At 39.6% G+C, this 14,857-nt stretch overlaps 1 protein-coding gene and 1 pseudogene across 1 annotated transcript; both read left to right on the top strand.

Annotated features, from left to right (window-relative positions):
- Positions 1-4,450: 4,450 nt before the first annotated feature.
- Positions 4,451-6,311, top strand: LOC141651922 (actin-11-like; annotated as a pseudogene).
- Positions 6,312-6,669: 358 nt separating this feature from the next.
- On the top strand, positions 6,670-7,306 carry LOC141651921 (uncharacterized). The gene is made up of 2 exons (XM_074459612.1): positions 6,670-6,977; positions 7,084-7,306. Exons 1-2 carry the CDS (start codon positions 6,670-6,672, stop codon positions 7,304-7,306), a joined length of 531 nt encoding a protein of 176 aa, XP_074315713.1.
- Positions 7,307-14,857: the final 7,551 nt, after the last annotated feature.

Genomic DNA, 14,857 nt, shown 5'->3' with positions numbered 1-14,857 from the left:
TATCATAAGGTGGGTGATCTTAAAAATTAATTTAGGAAAGTATCATAAATAATATTTTTTGATGTAAAAAATAAAGTGGAGAATCTTTTAATTATTATAATATTTATTTCCTATAATATATACAAGTGATGTTTCTAATTTTTATATAAAAAATTTTACATTTCATTTGGCAAAAAAATATCGTTAAGAAAATTATGGAAATAACATAATTTGATTCGTGGTAAAAAAATGATATCATTAGCGTATAGATTTCATATAATTGTACATATATAAAATTGTGTACTTCTTAGTATGTTATATGTCCCACATTGAAACATAATGTAGGATTATATAAAAATAATAGAATTGTCCCACATCGAAAAATTAACATAAGATGTAGTGGTCTTATGATTATAAATATGAGGTGTTCCGGGTGTAATTCCAGAGCAGTGTTGTTTACCACGCAAGCTTGGTGAATGGATGTCCTTCCTTGCCTTGACTCTTCCTCTCGGTCTCTCCTGAAACGATGAACAAACCGAGGGCTCGGCTTTGTGCCGAGCGTACTCACTCCGACGCTCAAGTCAGTGAACTTAAAGGGATTAAGTTGTGTGTTACTTGGCGAAGTATATGTTGTAGAGAGATAAGGAAGATATTACCAGATTATGAGGTGTTTAGGTTAGATTGTGGATCATTTCCTCAATGAGGGTTGAGGAGTATTTATAGACTTTCACCTTTTGTCACGTAGTGGCCAAGTGGCCAAGTGGCTAGCAGGTGGAAAGACTGATCTACCCTCGGCCGAGGGACCCATGGCAGGCCGGCGGGCCCTGTTGACTCCATGCCGAGGGGTCTTGGATATGAGTACGCGGATATGTGCCCTACAAGAAGTTGTCCCAGCCGAGACCCAAGAGACAGGCCGACAGGCTGCGTCGGTTAGGCTGTCTAAGTTGTTGTCTTGCTGTGGATATCTTTGACCTTGCTCAATATGTTGACGCGGTCAGCGGGTGCAGAATATGCCCCATCATGAGGCATCCTTGGAACTTAGGTATCAACCTAACATCTTTTGCGCCTCATAAATAAGATGTTTTGACTTTTGATCATATCTAAATAAATGATTAGACATAAGATATATAAATATTAAGACATTATAACCAATTTTTTTTACTAAGTTAGTTACCCCGTTGCAACGCACGGGCATCCAAACTAGTACTTTATTATACCTCGCACTATCCATATCTACATTCTACTATTTCACACTTTTATTAATTTTACTTCATTATCATTATTTGCAATCATATAAATTTTTGAGTTTTATAATTTGTCATTTTTACCGTTATTATTGGAAAGTGGAATTTCCATTTTTTTTACGGTTTTTTGAATATAAATTAACGATATTCTTAGATATCTTTTTTTTTTATCTCGTTTTTTTCTTTTTACAAAGTCATATACTTTTTAAATTTAAACATATTTGATATTAGACTCATTTGATAAAAGATGAAAAAAATGGGGAAAAGGGGAGTATGACAAATAGTAGAATGAGAAGTGACGTTAGAGAATACAAATGGGGAAAAGGGAAAGGGGTGGAGGTCGACGAAGAGAACAAAGGGAAGTAATAGGAGGCAAGGAGAGGGAAATGGATGAATGTGAACGATAAGAGGAAAGGGGGGGGGGGGGGATGAGTAGTACGAGGAAAAATTGGAGTAATAATATGCGAACAAATGGAGGAGGGAAACTGGAAGGTATAAGGGAGGATGAAGGGGAAATGGATGAAGGTCGGGAAAGAGGGTAAGGGTAAAGAAAAGGAGGTAAAGAGGAGAAAATGAAAGGATGCGGACGATAAGAGAAAAGGGAAAGAGGGAGGAAGGGGGAGGAGAAAGTGAAAGATATGGAGGAGAGGTACTTGGAAAAATGGGAGAAGTAATATGAGAGCAAGTGGAGGAGAATGGGAAATAAAGAATACAAAAGAGAAGGATAGAGAAACATAGAAGGTATAAGGTACGAGGTTGACGAAAAGAAGGTGGTTTAGGATGCAACGGCGTTGAAGAGAAAATAGGGAGATAAAAAGGATGACGAAGTACAGGGGTGAGGAAGGTTGGGGAAATGGAGAAGGAAGAAGAGGAGTAAGGACTAAGGAGGGCTAAGGGGAGAAGAGCGATTAGTATTAGGAGTAGGGATGACAGTGGGTCGGAGACCCGAACCAGACCCTACGGGTTGGACCCTAATGGATCGGGTATGGGTCTGAGTTTTAGAGACCCTAACGGATATGGGTCGGGTACGGGTTCTTTAATATTAATTCGGGTCCGGGTTCGAATCTCATTTACGGGACCCGGACCCGACCCTTTATTAAAAAAAAAAAAAGAATAAAATTAAATCAAAGCTAGCTTTTATACTTATTATACACGTTTGTTTTGTATGAAAATTAACCCTCTGACTCCCTTTATTCTCTTTCCTTCCTTCATAAAACCCCAATTTCACAAACCAACCATGCATTACCCTTCTACCCAGACCACAACTTCACTCAGGAAGCGGTCCGAACACCACCACTCCGCCATAGATCTGGCCGGCGACCACCGTCTACCAGCGACAGACGACGATCTTCCTTTGACGCTTTAAAGTATGATAACTGATTCTTGTACATATATTTCGGGAGAAAGTTAATTTAGATCTATTCTTTGTGTTTCTAATTAGTTTGTGATGTAAATTGGACTTTATAGTATAGAAATGATAGGGATAATAGAGTTGTAATAGTATGAATTTCTTTTTTTGGGGCATAGAAGTATGAATTTCATTAAATTTTTCACTGTTATGTTCTAGATTTGCTTAGCGGATTTATTGAGAATCGGACCCGCGGGTAGACCCGGACCCGACCCAGACCCGTTGGGTATGGGTATGGGTATGGGTATGGGTCTGGTGATTTGAGACCATTGCGGGTCTGGGTCGGGTATGGGTCTAAGATGGGCATCACGAGTCCGGGTCCGGGTGGATCCGACCCATTGCCATCCCTAATTAGGAGGAAGGGGAGGAGGAGGTGTGATGTTTACGTTATTTCGCAAAGTATAATATAATACTAATGTCTTATGTATTCCATGTAATTGTGTTCTTTAACAATTAACCATCTAAGCAAAAAGTGTAGTTATATTCGGATATTCATGCTCAACAAAGTTAAATACAAATTATTTACGAATTGTTATAATTTTGTTTGCAATCGATTCAACCAACAAAATAATATAACAACAAGAGTTTCATTGTGATCGACACTCAACATGTACAGACGACCGAACCATGTCGTATATTTATGTTCCCAACAAAGTTAGATATGAAATATTTACAAACGTGATCTTGTTTTCAATTGATTCAAATTTCCAAAGAATTATAACGACAAGAATTTCACTGTGATCGCCAATCAAAATGTATAGAAAATCAAACCAAATCAAGATTCGCTACTATGCATTTGAAACGTAAACGATTAAAATAACTTGGAGGACGGCGCGCGATGCGCGCCGTGCAACCAATTAGTATATATATATAGATTTGGGATCCGGTGAGAACCATCAAGATAATGAGAACTGTGAGAACCACCCACAACCCTTAGATCTCTAATAAATACGGACGATTGAGATTTGTTGTTTATGTTTATCTCTGTCTTCAGTTCCGCATTTATCACACTTCAGCATACATCTCGAATTGTACACTCAACCGCCATTACTGTGACTTCATGTACAATGAGCACTTGCCTTTCTCTATGCTGCTTCCTTCTTCGTTTGCTCCGATTTAATCTATCGGTCTCTTGCTTTTTCCCTAAAATTTAGGTAATTCTCAATTTCCCATATTTCCTTCTATTCCTCTATTTTGACGATTTTTATGCTTCAGATTAGTCGATCGGGTTTTATTTCTGATTTGATCTACATTCATTTGGTTTCGTTACTTTGAGTTTACCTGCATTTTTGGCTTATTACCTATTAATCTATTCAATTTACGTATTTATTCATTGATCTATCATTATAACTGTGTTCCTTGCTGATTTTTGATTTCTGTATTTTGCATCATAAAAAAGTTTTTAACAAAATTAATCCATAATTATTGGGACGGAGGAAGTAAAATAGTAGACAGAACATTGTTGGAGATCAAAGTTGAAATGGATTAAAAAACAGATCACGATTTTTTAATTACAAATGCCAAAAAGAGTATCATTGAATAACAATATCATTGAATACTAGCATTCTGGATGATGTTTCTGATGCTAATCTCTTACTGAGTTTATCATAGTTAGTGAAGCAATATATTGAGAGTGGTTTTGACCTTGAGTTTATGAATCTAATGCTATCTTCAGTATGCTAAAAAAACTGTAACCATAAAACACTTGAGTTCCGCCTGATAGTCATATGCTCTATTATGTGATGCTTGTTTCATTTATAACTATCAGTAGTCAGTCTGTCACAGTCTTATTTATTGTGTTTAAAATAGCACAACAATCATGCCAATCTATGAGAGCTATACCCTTCCCCACGCTATGACACGTTTGAGTATGGTTGGATGCGACATCACCGACTACCTCATGAAGATTCTAACCGAGAAATGATGCTCCGTTCCCACAAATATTGATCGAAAAATTGCAAGGGATATAAAGGAGAAGATGTCTTACATTTCTCTTGACTTCAACCATGAGGTTGAGACTGTCAATACCAGCTCATCGGTCGAGGAAAGATATGAAATGCCTGATGGTCAGGTTATTACCGTTGGATTTGAGCGTTTTATATGTTCTGAAGCCCTCTTCAAGCCATCAATTATTGGTCTGGACGCTTTGGGTATCCATGAAGCCGTTCACTACGCCATGTTGAAGTGTGACATTGATATTAGGGAAGATATGTATCGTAACTTTTTGCTTAGTGGAGGAACCACAATGATCCCTGGGTTTGCTGATAGAGTGAGCAACGAAATAACTGATTTGGCTCATAGAGCTAGTAAGGAAATTACCGCTTTGGCTCCAAGAAGCATGAAGCTCAAAGTTATTGCCCCACCTGAGAGGAAGTACAGTGCCTGGATCAGTGGGTCCATTTTAGCGTCTCTCGACACATTCCAACAGGTAAAACTTTGTGGTGATCAATTTCGTTTTTTTTTTGTGTGTGTGTTGGGTTGTGGCTCACACCCCACCCCACGAACACGCATGCTAGCAGTTTCAACAGATGTTAACAAACATTTCTGCCACTTATTTTTCCAAAGATCAACCGTGATTGTTGTGGTATTTGTATCGAGATGTACCTAAATATGAGACAAAACTATTGTGAACTTGTGGCTTTGATCAGTGTATCAAATATTATTTAGGAATTTGACATTTCAATAATTGACATCTCTATCAATTTTTGTCTCATATTTAGGTTAGAAAAGCATGAATGGTAAGGGTTTAGGCTTAAATAGCCTTATCAGTGCATAGGATAGCCTTGTAGATGCATGAAAAGGCGATATATGTGCATTAAACAACCTTGTACATGCATGAAATATGTAAAATATGCATCGTTTCATCTTTTTTTTTTCTTGTATTTGATCCCCGTTTGAATGTGTGCTTGTGTTTTTTATTTTTGATCCCCGACCGAGTAATAATGGTAAAAGTAGCCTTGTAGATGCATGAAAAAAGTATAATAAGGGAAAGGGTTTAGGGTTGGATACGGACCCGCTTAATCCAACCCTAAACCATTTCCCGTCCTAAATTTTAAGACACTATTCCTGCATTGTTTGTCCCAATAATAATGGTTAGGGTTTGGGGTGCAATAGACTTATCAATGCACGAAGTAGCCTTGTAGATGCATGAAAAAGTAATATATGTGCATTAAACAACCGCGTACATGCATGAAATAAGATTACATGTGCATTAAATAAGGTTCTATGTGCATGAAATAAGTGTTAAATGGGCATGAAATAAGGTTCTATGTGCATGAAATAAGGTTCTATGTGCATTAAAAAGTTCTTCAGTTGCATCAGTTGGTTATCTTATGATACTAATTATTGTTGGTTAAGGACGTCAATTTTATGTGGGCATGAAATAAGATTATATGTGCATGAAATAAGGTTCTATGTGCATGAAATAAGATTCTATGTACATGAAATAAGTTCCTATGTGCATTAAACAACCCATAATCAAGATATTAGGATAAAGTATTTTTTTCACAAGGATTATGAAGCTCCTTGCTGTCAAACTCTAATGTACACATACTGTAGCTTGCATCTTTTATTACTTAGCCACTACACTGCCTGAGAATCAAGAAGACTATACATGGATTGGCAGCTTGAAGTTGGGACTTGGGAGACTACAGTTATTCTCATTCTATAATATGATTTGATTCAACTCTTTGGAGCAATTGTGTTGTGTATAACTCTCATTTCATCTTTGTTTGTCCTATTTTAAAGGCTATTAGCTCAATGGTAGAGCGATGTGTAATTTTGCACAAAGGTATGGGTTCGAATCCCATATAGCCTATTAAATAACAAGTCTCTTGACTGCAACTTGTCGAGATGCAAGTGGTACATCGCAGCGAAGATTAACAGCCTGTAATCATACTTGAGCAATAACGAGCCGGGTAATAGCCTTGTAGTGATCAGAAGTTCAAGGACTAGCTTATGCATAGAAAATATGACCATACATTCCGGTTTTTGGTGATCTCAATGTAAAAGAAACACGGGTAAAGACATAAACCTACTATGGATTCAAGTTGGAGTTGGAGAAAGATTTGCCAGGTTAAAGACATCATGAACCAACTACATAATCAAGGAGATGGTCCTGGCAGCTACAGTATTAAGCATGGATATAATTCTGTGAGGGAAATCAGGCCTGTGGTGCCTTGGTTTCATCAGGTTTGGTCATCCTGGACTGTTCCAAAACACAGAATAATCGCTTGGCTAAGCTATCAGAATGCTCTCAACACAAGAGCTAAGCTCCACAGACTGGGGGTAAGTGACAGAGACACTTGCTGCATATGTGAACAAGGGACTGAGACGTTGCAACACCTGTTTTTTTTGTTGTGAGTATAGTAACAAAATCCTAACATATTTGGAGAATTGGCTGGGAATCAAAGTGAGCAGAACAGACGCATTCCAATGGCTCCTAATGTGCAGGTTCACGAGACTCAAAAAGAGAATTATTAGAGCAGTGATGAATGCGTACCTGTATACTATTTGGCACCAACGGAATGTTAGCAGGTTAGAGATGAAACTGGTGATGCCTATTATTGTAGCTTTGAAGATACGGAAATTGGTACAAGATAGGTGCTCTCCTAACATCAGGAGACCTGTTGGAGCAAAGGACGTACAATGGATAGAGAGATTTGAGCAGAGATGAGGTGTTTGGCAGATTAAATTTCATTGGAAGTATGTAATGAGATAATCTGAGAGATAGGAATTGTTTGTGAGTTGAGCAGTGGAGAATCCTGCATTCTTGCATGTTAGAACTCTATATGCCTACTGGTTGGTCTTATGCCTACTGGTTGGTCTTATGACTGACTGCATAGAGCATCTATATGTATATCTCCTTCAATTTATATATATACTTTACATTTTATCAAAAAAAAAAAGAAACAAGGGTACTTCCTAGCCAATGTGGGAGTTGAACCCACATCTTGTGCATTGCACAATGCTCTTCCATTTGAGCTAATTGGCTTGAAAGTATACGAATTGAATAATAATCAACATATACCACAATACATTTCTAGCAAAAACAGGATCAAACATCAAAATTAAGATTTTGGACCCCTGATGAAAAGGAGAGAAAAAGAAAATATATGAGGCATGGCTAAGTGCTAACACACCAGAACAATGAAGTATTAACACAGATTTTGTAGTCAATATAACAAAGGCTTGGAAGCCCTTTGATGAAAGACATGGACATTAGACTCTTGACTCTTCAAGTACACCATGTCACAGCGCACAAAGTAAGGATGCAAGTTCAGCAAGGCTTTGCGGTGGCAAGTAGCCAGCTGCTCATAATCCAAACGATGTACCATGTTTTCGACTACCTACTGAAATGTCATAGAGTGACAACAGATCAGAATTAACATTGAAACCTAGAGGATCCATGTACACAAGTCTGTAGACACCTCGTTTCTGCACCTCCCGCAAACCACCCGGTGATGATTGGGCCGCATGTTCGATTCGCGGAACGATTTGTGACAGTTCGTAAGATTATCGTCAAGTGATTGCTTAAATATTAATATCGACCTCATAGTTGTCATCTACGTCCTGATACGGTCGTTTTGGCAGTAATTAGAGTACATTCGGAGTCCGGGTCAAAAACCGTCTCCATTTTCTGATAACTGTTAAATCCCGAGTCAGAATGTTCTGGAATGTTCCGGATATTTCTATTCCATATTTCATAAATTTTATCTTTTGGCAAATAATATCCCGTAATATTCATAAGATAATCGAATTATTTCCGTCCTACCATAACTCAAACGCGAAATCTTTCTTCGGCAGAGGAAACCTCACGGGAATAGACGCAAAGCCCAGTGCGCCTCTTCCAAGAGACGCAGTGGGCTCGCTGCGCCTCTTCCCAGGCCCTTCTTTGCATGATTTACGTATCTTTTTCATATCTTTCCGAGATTCACTTCCAAAGAGTCTCCGAAACCCTATTCCTCCGCGTGATTAGTATAAATAGGAGCCTTCGTTCCTCATATTTCTCACGCGAGTGTCCGCCCTTCTCTTCTCCCTTTGCATTCTAGACTTCGTTCTTACTAATTGGCGCCTACGTGCTTGGACTTCCGACCACGTAAGCTCGGATCTTTCCGGGTACCAGCCTCTCCGTTGCATGACCGACCAATTTGACCAACTACACTCAATCAACTTAAATTAATCAATCGTTTTCCTCTTACGAGGGCACTCTCTTTGCATTCGCGTCGAGCTTTCACTAATCGATATCTTAGTACATCTCGTTTCGTCAACATGTAAGTCTGAGGGTGTAATCTCTCTTTTATTTATTGTATTTTATTTATCATATCATTATTGTAAGCTTTATGTCGAAAACACCATTAAAACCGATTTCTAAAACCGTCTTTAAAACCTTTTTTTACGGATTTTCAGAAGACTGACAGTCGAGAAAAGACGCAAAGAATCGCGCGCCTCTTCGAAGGAGCGCAGTTCCTGCTGCGCCTCTTCGTGAGGCTGCCGCAGTTCCTGCTTCTTTTCTTCTTCTTCGTCCTCTGTAATTCGTTCTTGTTCGTATTTGATTTGTATTTGATTTGTTCTTTAATTCTTTCACATGATAGTTTAATAATCACATGTATATAATTCGTCATTCATTAATATGTTTTAATCATCATAAGTCCGACTTAAATCCTAAATAATCCATATTTACGGGTTTTCGTCATTAAATTCAAACCCGGATTTTAGAGATTCAATTTAACCATATTGAGTTTCTGGAATTCGTCATTGATATAGTTTTCGTTTGTTTATTCACATGTTTGTCGTATATTCGTTGTACAATCATCATGTTTAGACTAGTTAATTGATTTCAACAGAGGACTCATTCATTAATATCATTAATCATGTAATTAATTCGTTATATTCCGTCTCACCCATGTTTTACTGTTTTTACGACCCATTCATATGTTAATTAATCTGTTAAACACTTCCATCCGAGTAAATAATTTTAATCCATCATTAAAATCACCAATCGACATTAACGGTTTGCAGTTCCGGCTTCACAGCCAGAATTCACCCTTGGAATAGACGCGTCTGTCGCCTCTTCCCTGAGGGCGCGATCTGCTTGCGCTGTTCCAGGATGAGTTCTGCCTCTGAACTCCTTTTCTGCCTTGACCTAATTAATTAGCTTTCGTAACTAACTAATATCCGTATTATCACCTTCTAATTCCTGTTCGTTGATTTCTTTTATCCGTTTTCTCAAATTATCCGTTTTAAAGGTATTTTCGACATAAATCGCCTAATCCAATGTAACTATTGTAATTTTCATTATTGTATTTCTATTATTGTATTTCTTTCATTGCTTGAATGTTTTCACATGTAATCAACATTAAATCCTACTTCGACCCTATTGTATGCTAGTTACGTGTTAACCGACTTAGTTAAATTCTCACATGCTAGGATTAAAACTTGGATGTTGCATTGCATGCATATAGCCGACGATATATCGAGTATAAATAACTTCCCTAATCATTAGTAGAGGCCGCTATCGAGGCGGGCGGGATTAGGTGTTCGATCAAAAGAGCTTCCTAATACGTACCCTCACCCCTTACTCCAGATCTCCGTGAGCACCCGTGTTCATTGGCATCCACGAGCATTGTTGTCAGAATCGCGATTCGATCCAACGATTTTACGATTTTATGATCCAAAAATGCTTGACCGATCCTTGATCCTACGATTCTATCATAGTTGTAGAATCTTGCGATCCTATTAATTTGAAAATTTCTAGAGATGAGATCATAATACGATCCTACGATTTTACGATCCTACGATCCGATTCCATCATAAAAAAAATCAATATATATTTTTATATAATGACACCGTAAAACCCAAATTTCGCGTAAGTTTTCATACAATGATACTAAAATCATTGATTACCAATATTTTATGAATAAATATTAATAAATAAGTGTGTTGATTTTCAATTATATGTTTTTACCAAATAAAAAATTATATATAGTGAGTTTGTAGAATCTTGCGATTCTACGATCCGATTCTAACGATTCGATCCTACCCTCCCCATCGATCCAAAGTAGAATCCCGATCCTGACAACATTGTCCACGAGAGTCATTCTAGACATAGAATGCTAAGGGTAACGATTGCTTAGTGTTCATGTCTTTACTTTGTGTCTTGACATGACACGAGGTATTCGAACGGTTCCAATTTCCCATAAAAATTGGTGGCGACTCCATACAAAATGCAAACGCTTGTTTTCGATCCTCACCAAGCGCCCCGTGGGCGGCCCGCTCCACGCTTTGGCGACTCCGTTGGGGATATACACTTACGTGTAGCTAGGGTGAAACTCGAACAAGGTTAGGGAATAAATTTGTACAAGACAATTGTCGGTTTTCATAACTCGATCTTCCTAGATCGTTTATTCGGCCTTCCTAGGCCCAACCCAACCCATTCGACCAATCGTCCCGTCTAAACGGTCCTAATTCTTATTTGGGCCTAAGGATGGATAGCGATTGACGTCATCCATACCATGATGCTTACTCTTGTTTGTATCAAGGGCCTTCACTACTTGAGGAAATGGACTAGGAATCGGCCTTACTCTTGTTTGGCACGAGCCTCTCCACAGACTTCGGGTTTGATGGTTCGGTATGGCAACCCACCCTTTAAACCAAAACCCTTCTAAATGCACTCAGCATCCCGTTATAATGCTTGTATAAATGTGTAAACCCTACGTGATCACCATTTCTAAACAAAACCATGACGAATTTTCAAAAATCAAAATTCTTTTTTAACAAGAATTTCGAAAAAAAAAAATAGGCCTTCAATTAGCGCAAAATCCAGTCGAAACTCTGTCAAAATTCGGGCCACAAGCCCATTTCAAAACCTCACTTCGAGTCCACTCCTACAACTACACTACAGTTGACTAGGACACACATTTTCAAAGACCTTGTCTTTTTTCAAAACTCACTCAACACAAGTGGCACACACCCACTTCACGAGTCAAAACTTTTCTTCTTTTAGCAAGTGTGTCGAAATGGTCGATCGTGTTTTGATTCGTCGCCGATCTCTTATCCAGTTTCCAAGATGCCCGGATCAAGCGATGAAACAAATCTCCAAAGAACTTCAAGAGAATAGTGATCGAATCCTAGCCCCGCTAGCCCAAATGCAAATCACTCAAAAACAAACCTATGACCGCCTTGAACTTATCGAAGGCCGTATCTTTGATGTAGAGGGAAGGTTGCCTCCCCCTAAAGGTGAAGTACTACGTTTTTCCGATGACGAGTCTAAAGATGAGAATCCTATCATAGGGACGATTGCAATGAGAAAAGACTCCAATACCTAGAGGAGCAATTGATGTACCTTAAGTGGGATGACATTTATAGGGAAAATAATCGCAAATATGAAGCCGTCAATTCCAAATTGCCAACTAACTTTAGCATGACGGATATCCCTAAGTTCAAAGGACATGAGAACCCTTTGAACCACATCCGTGCCTTCAAGGATTACATGTCTATCAAAGGCATCAAACCCGAGATGTTCTTAAGGATCTTTCCTTCATCTCTTGACACCATTCCGAAGCAATGGTTCTACACTTTAGATCACAAGAAGTTCGCTACTTGGGAGGACGCCGCGATCGAATTCTCGAAACAATATGCGGATAATGCCGAGATCCAAGTCAACATGCGTACTCTAGAAGTTCTTACCCAAAATGACAAAGAAGGATTCACCGACTTCCTAAGTAGGTGGAGGAAGACTAGCACTCAACTAGTTGAACGCCCGGATGAGGCTACTCTTGTGGAAAAGTTCGTGGATAATCTCAAACCTATCTATGCCAACCATTTGAGATATCAAAACATCAAGACTTTCAAGGACTTAACCGTACTAGGGACACGAATTGAAGATGACATCCGCAAAGGACTCTTGTCCAAAACGGTAGGTCGAGGATATCAAGGGTCCACAAGTCGTTCATACGGCTCTACTAGCAAGACCGACGAAGTTAACCTTCTCGAGCCATCCAAGAAAACTACCCCACCAAGGAAATTCACAAACCTTGGGGATACGTACTCCAACGCTCTAAAAAGGCTAATGAAACAAGGTAAACTCCAACCCATTGGACCTACTCCCGAACCGAAAAAGAAGTCCAAATTCTGGGATGAAAATTCCTACTGTGAATACCATAGGGGCAAAGGGCACGACACAGAAAAATGCTACAAGTTGAAACACGTGCTTCAAGATATGATCGAAGATGGTCGACTCCCAATACCACCAGGAGGTAAACCCAACAACACTCAGAATCCTCTTGGAGTTCTAGTGATTACAAGTGATGAATCTACCTTAGATTGCTCACACCTCATTTCTCCCACCGAGAATGAAATTCATGCAATTGAGAAAGAGGGGTTCTACTCTACTATCTCCCCTACCATTTCTGACTTCATCACATGGGCAAGGAACGTGGATAGACAAGTGTGGGAACTAGAAAACATGGTAACGACCTTACGCAATCCTAATGCAATACCTAAGGAACGCGTACCATTGATCTTCTCTCAAAATGCCACTATGCAAGAAGTAGTCGCCGTGGTCGATAAACTAGTCGATCAAATCATACGACTAGAAAATGATATCATGAGAATGAAGGAACTAGCTGCGGTCAATGGGGTTTGGGCCGATGATGATGAGGACGAATATCTCATTGAAAACTCCTTAGTCAAGGAAATAGTCCAAAATGGTGAAGACCAAGATGTGGATCACCTAACTCGTTCGGGTCGCCCATATCAAAGCACTACTCAAAACGGTCCAACCAACGTCATCACACCAAATGACAACGAAGATGACCCCACTGATCATTTGCTCAAGCAATTACAAAAGACCAAGGCCGATCTTTCAGCCTCCGCAACTAGTGGCAAGCTCATTTCCACATCGCCAAGCTTTACTGCAAGCTTTGGCCAAGCTAAATGTAGCACATAACTCCACTCCTGAAGATGTAGTCAACTTGGTCTTCCAAGAATCACCTAAGCTAAGTAATCCTATTACTTTCTCGGACGAAGACTTGCCACCTTTTGGCGCTAGTCACAACCTTGCTCTATACATCACCGTCATTTGTCTAAAGAAGAATGTGCCAATGACTTTGGTAGATGATGGCTCCGCGGTCAACGTCATACCCCTCAAAACGGCATACAAGCTAGGCATGAAAGAGTCGGTTTGGACTCCCACCAATCAAGGTGTACGTGCATATGACGGTACACGACGAAAAGTGGTTGGACTTGCTAACCTAACCATAGCCACGGGACCAATCGAACGAAAGGTTAACTTCCAAATAGTGGACATCGAAGCTTCATTCAATATACTTTTGGGAAGGCCTTGGATTCATGCTTCCAAAGCGGTAACATCCACCCTCCACCAAAAGATCAAGATCCCACTAAATGGCAAAGTAGTGACGATCACCTCGTCACCCATCAAGGCAATAATCGAGAAACAATCAAACAATCAAGTCCTCATGGATCCCATATACGAACTTGGGGGCTTCCAAAGTGTGAACGTCATAGAAAGTGAGTTGGCACCTCTATATTATAATCCCTACTCCAACTTAGTGGTCAACCACATACTCAAATCCCAGGGATACTTCCCTGGAATGCCTTTGAACCCAATTCGGAAGAATACCTTCGCACCATACAAGGAAGGCAACTCGACAAGGATACCACTTGGGCTAGGGTATAAACCCACAAAAGAAGAAGTTCTCGAGATGCTCGCTCAAGTCCAAAATCGCAAGCACGTGGGAGTCCAAATGAGGCCATATCTCCCCACTCTAAATGGGTACTTCGTTCAAGAAGGAAGTTCAGAACTCTTTCACGGATTTCCCGAACCTTGGCATTATCTTGAGAGGAAGCTAGCCGGAATCGAGATCTTTCACGATTGCTACTTCATTCCTCCCGAAACGGTTCCTACCGTCAAAACCCGTCAAGCACCTTGCTTAGACGAACAAGCTGTTAGCCTATTGTTTGGAGAGGACCGATTCATTAGGGCCGCGCAGGATGAGATCATTACTATGATACTTCAGGACGATCGCTTCAACCCCACCGCGTTGATCACAGAAACCGACACAAAGCAACAGAAAGGATGGATAAAATCAATCAAGTGGACCAACAACCAAGGAAGACTCTTCATGCTCACTACTGGAGAAGGAGAGATGTTCAAAGGAGAACCAGAAGACGACGAGTTCGAGTCGGAGTCGGAGTCGGAGTCAGA

Source organism: Silene latifolia, chromosome 4, assembly GCF_048544455.1.
Source record: "Silene latifolia isolate original U9 population chromosome 4, ASM4854445v1, whole genome shotgun sequence".
Classification (NCBI taxonomy): domain Eukaryota; kingdom Viridiplantae; phylum Streptophyta; class Magnoliopsida; order Caryophyllales; family Caryophyllaceae; genus Silene; species Silene latifolia.
Note: the sequence above shows the minus strand (reverse complement) of the source record. Positions and strands in the feature narration are given on the sequence as shown.